Source organism: Apus apus, chromosome 4 (assembly GCF_020740795.1).
Source record: "Apus apus isolate bApuApu2 chromosome 4, bApuApu2.pri.cur, whole genome shotgun sequence".
NCBI lineage: Eukaryota > Metazoa > Chordata > Aves > Apodiformes > Apodidae > Apus > Apus apus.
Window position 1 is genome coordinate 24,278,520 of NC_067285.1, and position 15,944 is coordinate 24,294,463.

The following is a 15,944-nucleotide window of genomic DNA, read 5'->3' on the forward strand; positions in this document are numbered from 1 at the left end:
CCATCCAACCAGTTTTTAAACCCAGCAAAGCATATGCCCATCCAAGCCATAAGCAGCCATTTTCTCTAGGAGAATGCTGTGGGAAATGGTGTCAAATGCTGTATTAATGTCAAGATAGACAACATTCACAGCCTTTCCCTCATCCGATATGTGGGTCATCCCATCATAAAAGGAGATCAGGTTTGTCAAACAGGACCTGCCTTTTATATATCCATGCTGACTGTGCCTCATCACCTGGTTATCCTGCATGTGCTGTATAATAGTACTCAGGATGATCTGCTCCATCAGCTTTCCTGGCACCAAAGTCAAACCGACAGGCCTGTAATTTCCCAGATAATCCTTCTGTCCCTTCTTATATATGGGTGTCACATTGGCTGACTTCCAATCTTTTTGTACCTCTCCAGCCAGCCAGAACTGCTGATAAATGATGGAAAGTGGCTCGGTGAGCACCCCCGCCAGCTCTCTCAGCGCCCATGGGTGTATCCCATCTAGCCCCACAGACTTGTGTATATCTGTGGGGTGTGGCAGATGACTGACCATCTCCTCCTGGATTGTGGGGGGGTTTATTCTGCTCCTGTCATTACCTCCTTCATGGTCTCCAGTAAGTATAAAGTCTTCCATTATTTCCGAAACATGCAGGACTTTGGGGGTTTCCAACAAATTGAAGTTAAACTTATAAAAATCAATATGGTCTTTATTTGAAAGCCAAGTTTTGTATCCAGCTACTGAAGGTAGCAACAATAAAGACTGAACAATCCACCTGGCAACAAGTTTACCAGGTTTCTTGACCAGTTCAAAGCAACTAGTGTATGATACCCTAATTGTCTCCTGAAGCACTCCATTTAGTCTGTACCAATTGAAAGCATGCTAACACGAACCTCGATACCAACAACTGTTTGATCAACTGAGACCACACGCTGTTTTCCATTCTATCTGATTATGCTGATTTCTGTGTGAGGTGCTTGTGAGTCTCATCTTCAGTATCTTACTATCTCAAACACACTGGCATTTAACTTGAATTTAGATAAGGATCACAACCAGTTTGGGCACTTAACTTGAGATACTCCAAGGATTTGATTTCCAATATGCAGAACTTAATACGCTGTACTTCCTGGACAGCAGATCTTTCTCCTTGGAACTACTTCAGAAGTACAGCATCTAAAGCTTGGGATGCCTCTATTTACTGTTCACCTTCAAAAATGCTGGAAATCTTACTTGTATCCCTGATGTATAGGCTACATCTTGACCACCACTAATTTATTCAAAATTCCTCTGAACAGAAACTGATTAAACACAAGTCCTGAAGCCAGGAGTTTCTCAGCTTTCTTAATGGTTCTTAAACAAGTTTTACTTCACTATAGTCAAAAAGCTGAGCAGACCACGTTCAGATTACTACAGACCATGGCAATACATTTTGCGAATCATATTTGTTCTGCACTTAACACAACTAATCTCCAATATTGGCTAATGTGGATAAATTATTTGAGGGATTCTTAGAAAGTACCTACAACTTCCAACACTCACCAGCTGACATGCCACCAGCATATAAGGTAGCAGACACAAAGCCATCACTGTGCCTAGCAGACCGTTTTGGTGAATATGGTGCCCATTCCTGCAGCTCTGGAGACAGATGCTCCTCACTAGCCGGGGGATACTTCTGCACCTAAAAAAACCCAGAAATTTAATTACAGGAAGTTGGGGATTCGTAAGAAAAAAAAAAAAAAGTCAAACTTTGTAGGCAGTAAGCAACTAGAAAATTTCTAGTATCTATTCCAGAACATGCTCATCATCACAGGGCTTGTTGCTCTTTTATCTTTCAATGATGATATTCACTTCTACTCTTTCACTTCCTTCATTATCTCTGTATTTTTAGATACATGTGGAGTAATCTCCCTTCAACAGATCAATTCAGGTTTCGGAACCTTCACAACTTCTGTTCTGTACATAGTGAGTAGGCACTGGTGAGTTAAAAAACATGAGAATAACTCCGATACTGACAGTGATGCTTGAGAGCTAAAAGTCCAGGGTTCAGCAGAGTTTACACACTTGAAACATAGAACACAAAACATGAGGCTGATGTAAGAAATAAAAAATAATTTCTGGAAAGGTACTTACAGTTTTTTTACTATACCAGTATTTTAATTAAATAAAGAGTTACTGAGAGCACAAAGACTACAAAATGCAAAGGTACATTCCTAGAACCAACACTTGATCATTATCATGGATGTATTAGGAATTGTACCACCTGCTACTCCAGGATAAAAGTTCTCTAAATTCATCAACTTTGTAAAGGACACAAACTTAACTATGCTTACACATACAACTAAGGAAATTGATACCACCCAGTATGGCTACAAATTCAACTACTCTGCATATTCTATATACATATTTTTTATATTATAACCACTACTGCAGCAATGAATACATACAGACTGGACATGGCTGTTACACAATCTGATGTAGTTGCAGTGCACAAAGATGAGAGAGAAATTTTCAGAGTGAAAGGTGTTCACTATTTGAGGCACAGTATCACTTCTGCTTTCTAGTCAACAACTTTAGAGATACAAAATTCTGCATAGTTTGTCTGAAATTACTGAAGGGAGAAAAATAAAAATCACAGAACCCAGTCCTAATTAACACCAGAAATGGAAATTAACCAATAACCTTAAAAAACAGGAATTATTACTATAATTCTATTACACATTTTTCTTCTTCACCTCAAACCAACATCTGGTATCTGCAATATCACTCGGGCACTATGTAGAAACCAACTGTAATACATCTTTGTCAATACTTTCTGGTCTTTTAAATAGTGAATATCAAAACCACCCCCTCTGTTCCAGCTAACAAATTTCTTACATGTAAGTCACCACCTACATGTGTCCTTGTCGCAGCTGAAAACTATTCACTTACTATAATAATACTACTACAGTTACGACCAGGACACATGCTTATGACCACGCACTACAATGAAACATGGGAGTATCACTGCTAATGGATCAACTTGATAATCTACGTAAAGCAAACACCTCATATTCAAATGTGTTCAGTTCAAAAGATGACATTAAAATAGGTCTTCCTTTTCTTCTGGTGCAATTCTTGGTGAAAAACTGTGACCTTTCTCTTAGCCATACTGCTCTCTTCAGATCTGTTCAGAATAAATCTGCTGATTTCAGCTACAAAATTAAACCCTTACATTTTTCTATCAGTGATAATGCAGAATTTTCTGGACACTTTTATTAAAAGACTTAAAGCTTTCCATAACTATTATTCCCCCAAAATGTTAGAGAATGTGGAAGAAATACAATGGATGAAGGCAAAATAAAGAAAAAAAGTTCCCAGTTTTCTATTACACCAGTATTTTTCCAGAATACAGTTCCAAAGCTTTCACTATTTGCAAGTCAGCTCTGCTGTCTCTATTGCTTCTAAAACTCTGTGGTAAGGCTGGGATTACCCATGCATCAACAAGTATGGGCAAAGAATATGATATTCTAAGCCATTATGGTGTGAAAGAAGAATAACACTTGTTGAAACTTCAGATTTCAGTCGGTGGCAGGGGGCAGAAATTCTATACCTGCCACCTGAGCAAATCTGAGTCAGGGGACCCAAAACCACATTATTGTTTATGCCACCTCTATATTATGTAGTCATCTAAATAGGTTCGTCTTCCTAGACCACATAAAATGTTTCTGCCACTTACTCTGGTAAGACATGACCCACAATCTTCACAGAAGGTTTGTTTATTCTAGCAAATTACATTCTCATTTTCAAATGTGTTAATGAACTATGTCCTCATAAAGATTCTGTCTTTGCAGTGTAGTGTACCTAACACTGGCTACGCCTCTCCAGTTCTTGTATGTAACTTGGTACCCCAAGTCACACTGAAAATATGCTTAAACATTTCTAGTTTTGTGCTTCAACATAGAAAGTTTCTACCTGAAGTGCAGGATTAGGAATGGGCATAGGGGTCATTTTATGTCTCAGTGCAGGAGCCGATTTTGGCCTTGGTCTTTTGATCTCTGGCTCTTCAACTCTTTGAAAGCCAATGTCATCTTCACAGGATTTCCTTGAAGAGAGATGAGTGCAGTCAATGCCCTCTTCCCGATAATAATGCCCGGCATTCCTGCTGCGTCCCTTGAGAGCAGCAGAGTCCTGTTTAAGTGCCAAGGAAACTGGAGCTTGGGCAGTGGCTGGGCTGGTGGGTGGTGATCCAGTTGTTACTGTGGACTCCGATGCAGAGCTTGCCTGCTGTTTATGCTTAAACTTGATAGAGTCACTTCTCTTAGGAGGAGTTGGAGGAGTTGAAGCCACTTCAGCTTTTGATGGCTGAGGTGAATGGCCCGTCACCTGATTAGAGGAAATGTACTCCAGGTTGGGAGGAGTTGGTGGTCTTTTGAAAGTATCAGGATCAAAGATAGATTTCCTTTGTTTCAGCTTTTTGTACACAGTGAACTTCTCTGTTTCTGTTGCTGAGATATTAACTACAACTTTTGGCCAGGTACCACCACTGTGTTTAGTTCCATGTCCTTTGTCAAATGCAGTCTCAACCATCATACAGTCAGCTCCTGTATGTTCATAAGGCAGCCTCCTGTTGTCCAAGTCAACAGCTCCAAAGCCTCTGTCCCCATATGTCTCTGGGTTGAATGAGCTGAGACTGTGTTCTGAGTTACTGTGGCAACCATGCACTGTGTTCCTATGAGAGTCTACACATAATGTGTTACTAGGGAAAGGTTTGTGTTCACAAAATGAACCACTGCCCTGATCACTTTGGTCCTTCTTGCTATCCATGATGTCTGGATTGAAAATGTCAGTCTGTGTTGAACAGTTGAGTTTCAGATTTCTTTTATTTTGGGCTTGTATCTCTGATGCATGAACCCTACAGTTGGATATTTTTTCTGAATCCTTCAGATTTTCAAATATATTTTGACCACTCCAAGACGAACTCTGAGGAAAAACCTAAAACAAAAAAAAAGCCAAGTAATCACCTTCTTATTATAGCTAATTTCTGTTTAGTATGAGGCATGTTCTAGCCTCCTTGAGTTACCTATACCTGAATACACACAAACAAATGTATAGACATGGTTGAGAAAGGCTTAATAAAATCTTGCAGATGCAAAGCACAGACCATATGATACAATGAAGCTAAAAATATTTGCAACATTCTCAGATAAATTCCAGAAGGGAATTCCGCATTATGGCAGAAGCACTGTACTGACTGCAAAGGAACTTTTATTCTACTACTACCTCTGTTAACTGATGCTATTAAGTAATCTTCCATTGCCCGTTTTCCCTCAAGCATTTCATCTAAAACCTCAAGCTCTCTGGAACTGGAATTATCACTCACAAAGCACACGTGACAGGCCCAGCCTAATGGCATTCTAACCTCAAGAAGCAAAACTGAGTAACCTTTTTATAGCAATATGCCTAAAAAATAAAGCCTTGTACTTAATCCTCCTGACAGTCAGAGCTCATTTCTATGAGCAGCTCCTTCCTAACTAAAAGCAAACCTTTCTGTAGTCAGGAGGAAGTTCATCTTTCATGCACAAAACTGCTGCAGCTCTGAAGCAGAAACCAAGACAAAAAATGTAATTGTGCTGGAAGCCATCTCATGTGACCAGCAGATAAATGGGAAAGAACCAAGAACAATAAATAAATCCAATTTACCACCAAATGCCACAAAAGCCTTACTTTGGAAATAACTGATCAATGTACCACCAGCGAAATGCATCCAGGTGGTCTTATTTTTAGCAGATTTTTTTTTTTTTTTTTAAATATATATTCCCTGAACAACTGAAATAATTCTGTATAAGTTCAAGAAAACTGCAATTTTAGCTTCTCCTACTCACCTTCATCAGTGACAGGGTAAGGGAATCCCTACAGTTTCGTAGCAAAGCTTCACATTCAGTAAGCGACTTATTATCTAGTGCAATACCATTGATCTAAACACAAAAAAAACCCAAAACAGATATCCATAAATCAAAGGTAGCAGATGGGGAGCATCTTAAGGTAGCGTCTCTGAGACAGGGAAAACACCAGTTTTATATGTATGCATGTCTGAAGCCTGGTTGAGCTTTTCCTGACAAGCCAAGTGTGAAGAGTAAGACAGTGAGTCTGTCCAAAGTCCTCGTATGAACTAGAAGTGGCAAATAACCTGCACAATATATTAATCACTCAGCCTACAAACACATTAATTTATAGTAAATATTTAGTAGATATACAAAACGGGTTTAATACTGTGAACATGAAAAGTTAATTAGAAAGTTTGGGATCTGAAGGAGTAACATCAATGATAACACTTGAAAATAAACAAAAAAATAAAAAAGAATGCCTTCCTAAGACTTACAGCAATTATTCTGTCTCCCACAGCAAGGGAACCCTCTTTGGCAGCTGGGCTTCCAGGCACAACAGCAGCAACAAATAGTCCATTTTCTAGACTGACCCCACTATCTGAAATACATAAAATAAAAATTAATGTACTCCTATAATTCAAATATAGGGGTTTACATGAAAGTCAGGGAGGGTCTTTTCAGCAGAGAGGGCAGTCATAAGACAATGGGTAATGGTTTTAAGCTGAAAGATGAGATATTTAGGTTAGACATGAGGAAAAAATTCACCATGAGTAAGGTGCTGGAACAGGCTGCCTAAGGAGGTTTTGGAAACCCCCTTCCTGGAGGTGTTTGAGGCTAGGTTGGATGAGGTTTTGTGCAGTCTGGTCTAGTGTGAGGTGTCCCTGCTCAGAGCAGGGAGGTTGGAGCCTTGATGATCTTTTAGGTCCCTTCCAACCTTAACGATTCTATGATTCTATACCTTGCTCAAACAGTATGTCTGTCCTGTCTGCACAAGGAAGAAGTTACAAGAATGTAACTACCAAACCAACTGAATTTCAATTTTTATAAAACCTTTTTAAAGAAATAGGAACACAGTGGAGGAAAACAGAGATATATCCCAAAAGTTAATATAACCATACAAAGCTGAGGTGACTGGTGCACTTAAGAGTCTTGTTTAGACACCCAATAACACTCCAGACAGGCAGCTAACTAGAACTAAGTCTAAAATCAACTTAAAAGAAAAAAAACCACTTAAGAACAAAAAAAAATTCCAACCTGTACTTAAAAAACAAAGTTATCAACATAAACATTCTCAGTTTGCTAAAACCAATTAATAAAAATGGCTAGCTAGTAACAGTTAAAGTGGGATTTAAGCAGAGGCTCAAAAAATGTACCTTTATGTCATGTCATTTTTGGCTGAACAAGCAAATACCACTGGCATACAGACTTTATAGCCATTACCTTTATGTCCGGAAATATTGATGTGAAGAGGTGTTATGACTCGCCCACCTAAGGACTTCCTTCTTCGAACCACCATATTAATGACACCTCCTCCATTTAGAACAGCTTTTATAACTTGCTTTTTATCCTTATTAGTAAGATCTACATCATTTATCTTCAGTAACCAATCATTCACTCTGGCAGATACACAGAAAAAAGTGGGTCAGTGTTGCAAACATTTTGCTGGATGCAGCACATGAATCACATTCATGAAAAGGGATGCAAAAGAGCTGATCTCAACATTCTATTTCTTAATTATCTGGAGTTCTCTGTTCCTGAAAAACATTAAATAGCAGCTAAATGACAAGCAGGACTTCCAGTCTGCACTTCAAAAGTATAGCCTCAAAGGTAAAAGGACATTTCAAATAATGGTGAGTTTTTGCAGGTGAGTCAAATAGCCTTTAATTTCTGCATACACATATGACCAATGATAAAAAAGAACTTTAAAGAAAAGGAAAACCTGAAGACAACTTATACTACACTCAGATTTAATTTATCATGATCAACAAAACACAAGTATCTTCCAAACTTTAATCCTACCTTAATCGACCATCAGCAATGCTTCCTTTGTCTACTTTGGTAACAAAGATTCCACAGTCTCCAGGGAGGTATGGTTCATTCACACCTTCTGCCACATCAAAGCCAAGTGCTTTCAAGTCCATATCGTCCTATTAAATATTATTAAGAAGTGACTCAACTGTCCAGGCAAGGATTGTGCCACTGCCTGTTACCAAGAGGTATTACTGCGTGTTTGTAGTATGCACTTAGATTTATAGGGCACCTGTTTCATGTAAGTTTTTATATTTTGTACCTCAATATATAAGCTTCCAATTCCATTAGTTATCAGGCATCCTTGGGCATTACACCAGATCCTCCTCTCTCATAGATTAAAATGGAAATAATGCAGAAGGCAAATTTCAGTAAGAGGAAGAGAAATGCAGAAGCACATGCAAGAAAGCATGCTCAGCCACATGTAACCTGTATGAAGGTATTATGCTGGATGTGTAATGAGAGAAAAGGACATGCTTCCCAAGAATGGGCATTACCTGGGAAAGAAACAATTGTAAAGATATGAAAACAGTGTTGTGTCTTAGTGATGAACTCAAAAAGATGTCCACTTTGATACGGTTAAAGACCAGAAGTGAACAAGAAGGAAAGCTCTAATACTATGGGATACCATTTCTAAATACAAATTAGAAGCAACGTACTACCAGCCCTGGACCAAAACAGATCATCCTTGATGTGAAAAGTGATAAAAATCTTCAAGAAATCAGTCACTGAACCAAACAGGGAAGTTTTCATTTAGTGTTCGCTTTGGTAAACAGCAAAGTCACTGCAAAAAAACTGGTTACAGTAAATAAACTGGGACCAACTGATCACAAACTGACAGTATTACTTTTTCAGTGTGAAATAGTACACTTAAAAAAATTAGATAACTATTTGAAATCTACTCAACCAACCATCTCAGCATTACTCATTGGAGATGTTACTTGAAATGTAAAATCTAACATGCAAAAATTAAATAGAGCTTATAGCAGGCATGTAAAGCATGGGTCTAGACATGGTCCAGTAACTAATCTCCTTAAAACCAGGACAGCAGAAAGTCTTCAGGGAAGCTAGACATAAAACATGCAAAAATATTAATATTTACCAGAAATTAAATTGAGCTAAACCTGCCAAAAATAGACTAGAATCCTTATGATTCTTCCAAATGTTCAACTTAAGAAAAAAAAATTACAGGGGAGAGCTTGGGGCTGCCATAAAATAAACATCAAGTACAGATCACAGTATCATCGCAGAGCCTCAGAGCTGAAAAGTGATTATTATTTTTCTAAGTTTTAAGCTGAGTGATTATGTAGAACATGAGCTTAAGCAGTCAAGTGAAGTCGAGGCAAAAATAAAAAAGATTTACATTTATTCAATTCTATAATCTCCATCCTGGAATTCGTATGTGGTTAAGTCAGCAAGGATTTCCCCAGTCAAGGTTGGCATAATATTATTACTACAATTTGATAGCATCAAGTATGATCCCTAGGTTTAGGAGAAGGAAACATATATTCAAATGACAGTCTGCACATTTTATCTCAGTGCAAAAATTTAGAACAATTTTGAAGAATAAATAACTGCAAATGAATGGAAAATTTGTCAGGCTACAATGTTGTTTACCACAGATAAAGCATATTCTAGATCTGCTCACTAATTTTCTAGGCAAGGGAAAAGCAAAATTATTAGCCATCAGTTGGAGAAGTGGAGAGGATGGCAATGCACAAAATCTGATGTTAAAAGAGCTCATCAAAAGAGATGAAAAAGCATGGTGAAACAAACTGTTATCCCAGAAAGAATTTACATGCAGTGGTACTAATGGATCAGCATTAGTTCTGAGTTTGTACAGTCTTTTGAATGCATACACTTCAACATATAATAATACTAAATAATATTTTTACTATCCAAAGTGGAATGTCTTAGTGATTCTGTTGGGATGCACTGTCAGAACAGAGACAGATTGCAAGAGCATAAAAAAAGATGACCCCAAATATTGCAGTAAGGTAAAAGGGATTTAATCTGACAGCATTGAATCACAAACTTTGTCATTCAAGAATGAGAAAAAAATCCGGTATGTTATAACTGAAACACAATCTGGAAGACCACCTGTGTGTTCAATGTGGTCAAAAAAAACTTCTATTAGCCAACAGTGTGATGTGCCAGCCAAAAATTTACATACAAAGCAGTGAAATAAAAATTCCAGACCACAAAGAGGAAAAATAAAATTAAATTGAGAAGGGACCACCAGAATAAAAAGAGGATGCAGAGGTTATCTGGAAAGCTAAACAAAAGAACTTTATTTAATATGCCAAAATGGAAAAGTGATTTGACTTCCTCTAAGGATAAGCAAGGGAGATTAGCATCTCCTTTCATCTCAGATTTTTAAGCTGAAGGGCAATGTTGCCCTAGATACCTTTAATACTTTCAAATTTCTAATCATCAAATCTGAGCAAAAGTAGGATAAATAACTTCATGCAAAAGCTAAATTATTTTATGCATAGATTATAAGCAATGTTGCCTGTAGGACTAGAGGATGAATGACTAACTTTAAGAACACTAAATTTTTAGCTTACAAGATTTTTGTATAGAACATGGACCTGTAGAATCAGACAGAGGAACCACTATTATTTGATTCATATGAAGAAGAATATAGAGCTTGTATGTAACAGATCAGTTTTGTCAACTACTTTAATCTAAGTGTTACCAAACTTACTGCATATGATTGTGGTTCCTAACACAACAATAAAAAAATAAAAATAAACAAAACCCAAAGACCAGATTTGAGTTATTTTTAATCATATCTAGTATCAATATGTTATAACTTACTTCAAAACTATACAATAGATCAGACAATACAGTTTATGTTTTTTACTTACTCTGTCTTTTTCAAATTCTACCACTTCTGTTTCCCATTCCAGAGAATCTGTGTCTATAGCTGAGTCATGGGAACTATGAGCCATCAATTGACGGAATCTGGCTTCCTTTTCCAACTGATTCTCCATCTTCTCCCTAGGCAAATAAAATAATTACTTATAGACACAGACTCCTTTTACGTAAACCGATACATAATTTTTTCATCATGAGATACCTTATATTTTGTTCTCTAAACCAACAATCCAGGCTGTGCCAGAAATTTGCCCCAGGCTTCCATCTTTCTAATATTCTGTGGCTGCTATTGAATTGACTTTCCTTTTCTATATATTGTCCTAACACAGTCTTTTTTTTTTTTTTTTCCATTATTTTTACATTATTGAAGAGCACAAGTAGGTTTCTAACAACTCTCAAAATGCACTTACTTTACCCTCAGAATCCAATATTGCTTAAGCACGTTCTCCACAGTCCAAAGCTTAGAATACGTTTTTCATTAATAAGACAAAAAGGTTAAGATAGTGAGACTTGAAATCTGGCCCATCAAAATATTTTCCATGATAAAAATATAGGTAGTGTTTCCACATACAATATCATGAATGCTTGCTGCCTCACAGCTATAGTGACATATGATTCACTTGAGAACACAGCTAACAACACCTAATGAAGCTAACAAAATTTCTATCACAAACTGCCATGCAGTTTTAGCATTTCTCTAACATACTTCAGTTCTTTCAGTTCACGCACAGCGTCGTTTTTCTGCTTTCTCATGTCATCCAGATTGCGAAGAGCTTCAGCCAAGTCACTCACAGCCCGGTCTCTCTCCCTCCTTAAGTTGTCACACAAAGTCCTTCAAAAGCAAATAAGTTTAGCTACTCAAAACTCTTAAGTAACAAAGTAGTCTTACTATATCGTATATTTAATGCCAAACTTAGAAAAGCAGTTTCAAAAGATCTCTCTTTTTTAAAAAAGGTCATAAAAGGAAGAGAAAAATTATATATGCTAGGTCTTATGGAAAAGCTTGTCAAGATAACCATCTCCTTTTATCTATTTTCTTTAAACCAGCAGAAAAAAACTCTGATTGAAGTGTTTTACCTTTGTTCCTTACACGTTTAGGAGAAAATACATTGGGTGTTTTTTGTGAAATGTGCCCACAGGTAAATAATTATTTGCAGGACGATAGCTATAGCAGAATTAGATGTCACGTTTAAAAGATTGCATACTTTTTTGTTCTTACGTAGCAGCACTGTTAGGCTCTGTGCTATCTACTAAAGACACATTATGGGTATGAAAGCACAGACAAAGCACAGGATCTTGTATGGTCCCCTCAATTTAAACAAAAAAATTCAAAACCGCCCTGTGATTTTTTTCATCTGCTAATGCAGAAAAAGTTCCAACAAAAGTTGAAGAAAGTGGTAGCAAAACCCAGCAACTCCCAGAATTGCATCAACTGCATATACGTGTTACAAAGATCACTCATGTACCATCCAGCATTTGTTTACCGTATACTTTCCCTTTCTGCAACAATCTTATCCCGCTCTTGAAAAGCCCAATCTCTCCTACACTTGGCCACTTCTGCTTCCTGGACAGCTTCCTTTAGTTCTTGTGACATTGCCTCATATTGTTTCCGAAGCATTTCAATTTCTTTGTTTGCTCTTTCTATGTCTAGGGTAGCAGAATCTTGTATCTAGGAATTAAGAAACATAGGTAAGTATTTTATGCACCGTTTTTAGGTAAGTATGCACAAAGTTTTCACTACATGTATGTATTAAATTCTTATGTTTCCATGAAACATGTTCATTTATCTTAATGGCAAAAAATGTAATCAATTCAGTGGCACACAGATTTGTTCAAAAACAATCTACATGACTTAAAGTCCAGACTTCAAAATAACATCAGTGAACATTTTGAATTACAGAAATTATATTCCTTGCTTCTATCTTGTCCTGCTCAGCAGACAGAAAAAAATCCTTCAAGGATATTCAGAAATCAGATACACTATTATAAGAAGTTACAACACAGATTTCTTACATTAGTATCTGAGACAACCAAATGTACACATTCACAACACAGATTCATGCACACAGGGCTCTAAACTTTTTCCCTAAAGCAGAGAAATGAAATTTCACAGTTGTTTATTTTTTTTTTTTACTTCTTCTTGGTTTAGACAAGAACTACTTTCTTCTTAAATTAACTTGTTCCTCTAAAATTCTCTATTTTGAACAAGAGAGATGGTGAAGTAGTAAGACAAATACACAGAGGATACAACAAGCCTGCAGCACAATAAACACAAAGAAACTACAATGATACAGCCCAGCACAAACTCTGAAGGCCATGGGCTTGCAAACAGATGTGTGGTTAATTTCAAGATTATAAATACATCTAATCAATCTGACTAGCCTTGTCATTTGATTAAACTTTGGTGGAATGTTTTTAAGACCTGAATGCATGTAGATAAAAGAGAGACTACTAAGTCATAATTAATACATTTTAAAGGCTCTTTTATTCTCTAAATGAGTTATAATCATATTAAAAAAAAAAAAAGCACTGAACCTTAAATGGTAGTTTTATCTTCTCATCCCAACATTAAAAAATAAAAATTGCCACAAATAAGACCAAAAAGAAGCTATGAAGAGCCATGTCTGGATTTTTGACACTCTGTTTCATTTCTAAGGATCACTTTCTTCTCTTCCAGTCCACTGGCAGGAAGAAGATAATTAAAAAACCTACTCAGATCAACAAGCTGATGTTTATATTTGAAATGTCAATTCCAATTTGTAATCTGACAAAGGTGAGCATCTGAACAGGTCCATTGCTAAGTCACAGCAAAGTTCACACAAGCTTACTCAGCTAACCTTGAGAAAAGCAAGTTTACAAAATCCCACTGGTTTGGCCATAAAGAACCAAACACAATGAAAAATTTATTTCCCATACTACTGAAAACATAGTATATTTGCTTCCCCACACACTCATCTGGGATTGGCACATCAGTATGACAGGCAAGACTAAACACTTTTTTCCTACTGGTAAAGAGTTGATACTCAATAAAAATTATCAGCTTAGTGAAAACTACCCAAAATATCTAGTTTCATAGTAAATTATTTTGTATGCCTTAGATATTTCAGGAGCATAACAGTTGTGATTGTATTAATTGTCTTACTACATTACATGTAAGCATGTACAGTTTTATGTGGATTGATGTTCATACAAGACGAGCATCAGTGTGCAGAACTGTAAGAACTTGACTAGGCAGAGAAACAAACTGTTCAACTAGCATACTTATCTAAGAACGTGTACCAATTAGAAAATTTACAATTATACTTCAATTAACTTCCATAAAGAAGTATAAGAAATAGCTAACATCCTGAGCAAGTCACAGGCACAAACAACACACGTTATAGCTTGCAACATGTCTACCAGCAGGTAGTAAATTTCTTAGCCACCTGCTGGATCACAGTATTTTATTTGCCATTTATGTTTACAAACAGAAATGTAACATGAAGCATGACTGCATTTCTTTCAAACAAGTATTTCTTGAAGAACATACATGCAGTTATATTTAGGATTTCATAGTGACTCAGAAGACGCCCAGTGTGCACAGACCTTAAACTAATCTCTTGAAACTTACTAACCCTTTGAAGCTAAAAAATAAAAGAAGTCATCTGTCAAGACTTGCAATACCTGACGAGCTTGATAATATTCTCTTAGTAAATGGTCTCTCTGGATGATAGCTTCTGTTCTCTCTTTCCTGGCAACATCTCTTTCTTCCTTCACTGTCTCTATATCTTTGCAAGCTTGGTCAAGTTCCTTCTGGGCCTCAGCTTTGTCCTTCACTTCATGACAGTATTTTTCCAGCAACTCATTCCTCTCACAAATTGCTCGATCTCTTTCCACGAGAGCTGAGTTTAGCTCCTGAAACAAGATCCATTGTTTGTTGTAGGTTAAGTACAGAAGGAAATAGTTCATCTTTCCAACTGGATACACATTTGACACCTTAAAAGCCTAGAGAATTTACCACTAATGTTCTGAAAAATGGGAGCAGAACAAACTGTGCTCAGATTACATACAAGTAAGAACTAGCAAAGAGTATTAAACATAGTATTACAGATATCACACCATCATATTAGCACAGTGCTATGTCAAAAGTAAGCAAGAATCTGGAAAACACTCAAAGTTTTGAGGTACCAAAAGGACTTAAGGTTATTAACAAGATGTCATGGGTTTTTAAAAAGGCTTCAAATATGGAAAAGGGTAAGAATACATTGCAAGTATTTTTAAGGAAATGCCTTGATTTTAAAGGACTGAAATAATTTAGACAGCCCTGCTACCTAAGTATCATATAGTTTCCTCATAAGATTTAAAGGAACATTAAAGTCATATGCCAGTAAGATACTAATGTGCAAAACTACAGAATGTTAAAAGACAAGACTACAGTATGCTGTAAAGCAGAATGAGTTACATTTTATTAAATGTGGCATTTAACTGCATCATAATAAAAAGATAGTAAAATGTAGCTCTAAAATAGTCTTTAATTTTAAAATTTTAGGTATTCAAGCAGTTGAAATTACATGCTCCAGCTCTCTAAAAGCATTCAGCCAGTGGCTACAAAGAAGGCCTTCTACATACAGGCACTCCTTGCTGAAAACCATTGATATTTTGATCTCAAAAAGATTACCAGACAGCTGACATCTGAAAAGCAAAAGAAGGAAAGCATTCAAGTACTTAAGGACAGAAAAACGCCGCATCATAAGCCAACTTCTATTCTGTTTTCCTCTACAGTTTGCAAGGAATAAGATCAAGTACATAAAGCATGTATGACAATTGCATTTTGCTGTACTAACAACTGTTTTTGAGACATGGTATCTAACTAAAGCTAGACAGGCTGTTAAAACAGTTCCACACTGGTATTAAAACAGGTATTTTTGCTGTACAGTAACAGATGAGCACTAGAATGACTCAATCTGTGCATTTTAAACATATCAGTGAATCACAATTACCAAAGCACTCAAGTTTCTTCAACATCTATAAGAGCTCAGTACCTTTGAAAAGAGAAATCCTAGACCAGTCTGGTGGTGCAAACCAGTTTTAGTACTGCAAGCAATGATTTGTACAGTTTAACTATAGTCTGTATAAAATATTCATCCAAATATATAAAACTTACACCAAAGTATTAAGCCTTTCGCAGCATAGAGCAGAGGTGAAATC

General features: G+C 36.7%; 1 protein-coding gene across 8 annotated transcripts in view; it reads right to left on the reverse strand.

The window, feature by feature from the left end:
* Positions 1-15,944, reverse strand: part of DLG5 (discs large MAGUK scaffold protein 5) — a 104,209-nt gene that overhangs the window by 22,222 nt on the left and 66,043 nt on the right. For 7 of the 8 annotated variants that reach the window (XM_051619748.1, XM_051619745.1, XM_051619749.1 and 4 more), the window contains exons 8-17: positions 14,421-14,651; positions 12,242-12,426; positions 11,464-11,589; positions 10,748-10,880; positions 7,869-7,996; positions 7,290-7,465; positions 6,344-6,447; positions 5,847-5,939; positions 3,937-4,956; positions 1,525-1,663 (exon numbers count right to left, since the gene is read on the reverse strand). In XM_051619748.1, coding sequence (XP_051475708.1) covers positions 1,525-1,663; positions 3,937-4,956; positions 5,847-5,939; positions 6,344-6,447; positions 7,290-7,465; positions 7,869-7,996; positions 10,748-10,880; positions 11,464-11,589; positions 12,242-12,426; positions 14,421-14,651 — 2,335 coding nt within the window. The remainder of the gene's footprint in view (positions 1-1,524; positions 1,664-3,936; positions 4,957-5,846; positions 5,940-6,343; positions 6,448-7,289; positions 7,466-7,868; positions 7,997-10,747; positions 10,881-11,463; positions 11,590-12,241; positions 12,427-14,420; positions 14,652-15,944) is intronic. The other variant, XM_051619750.1, reaches the window with a different exon arrangement.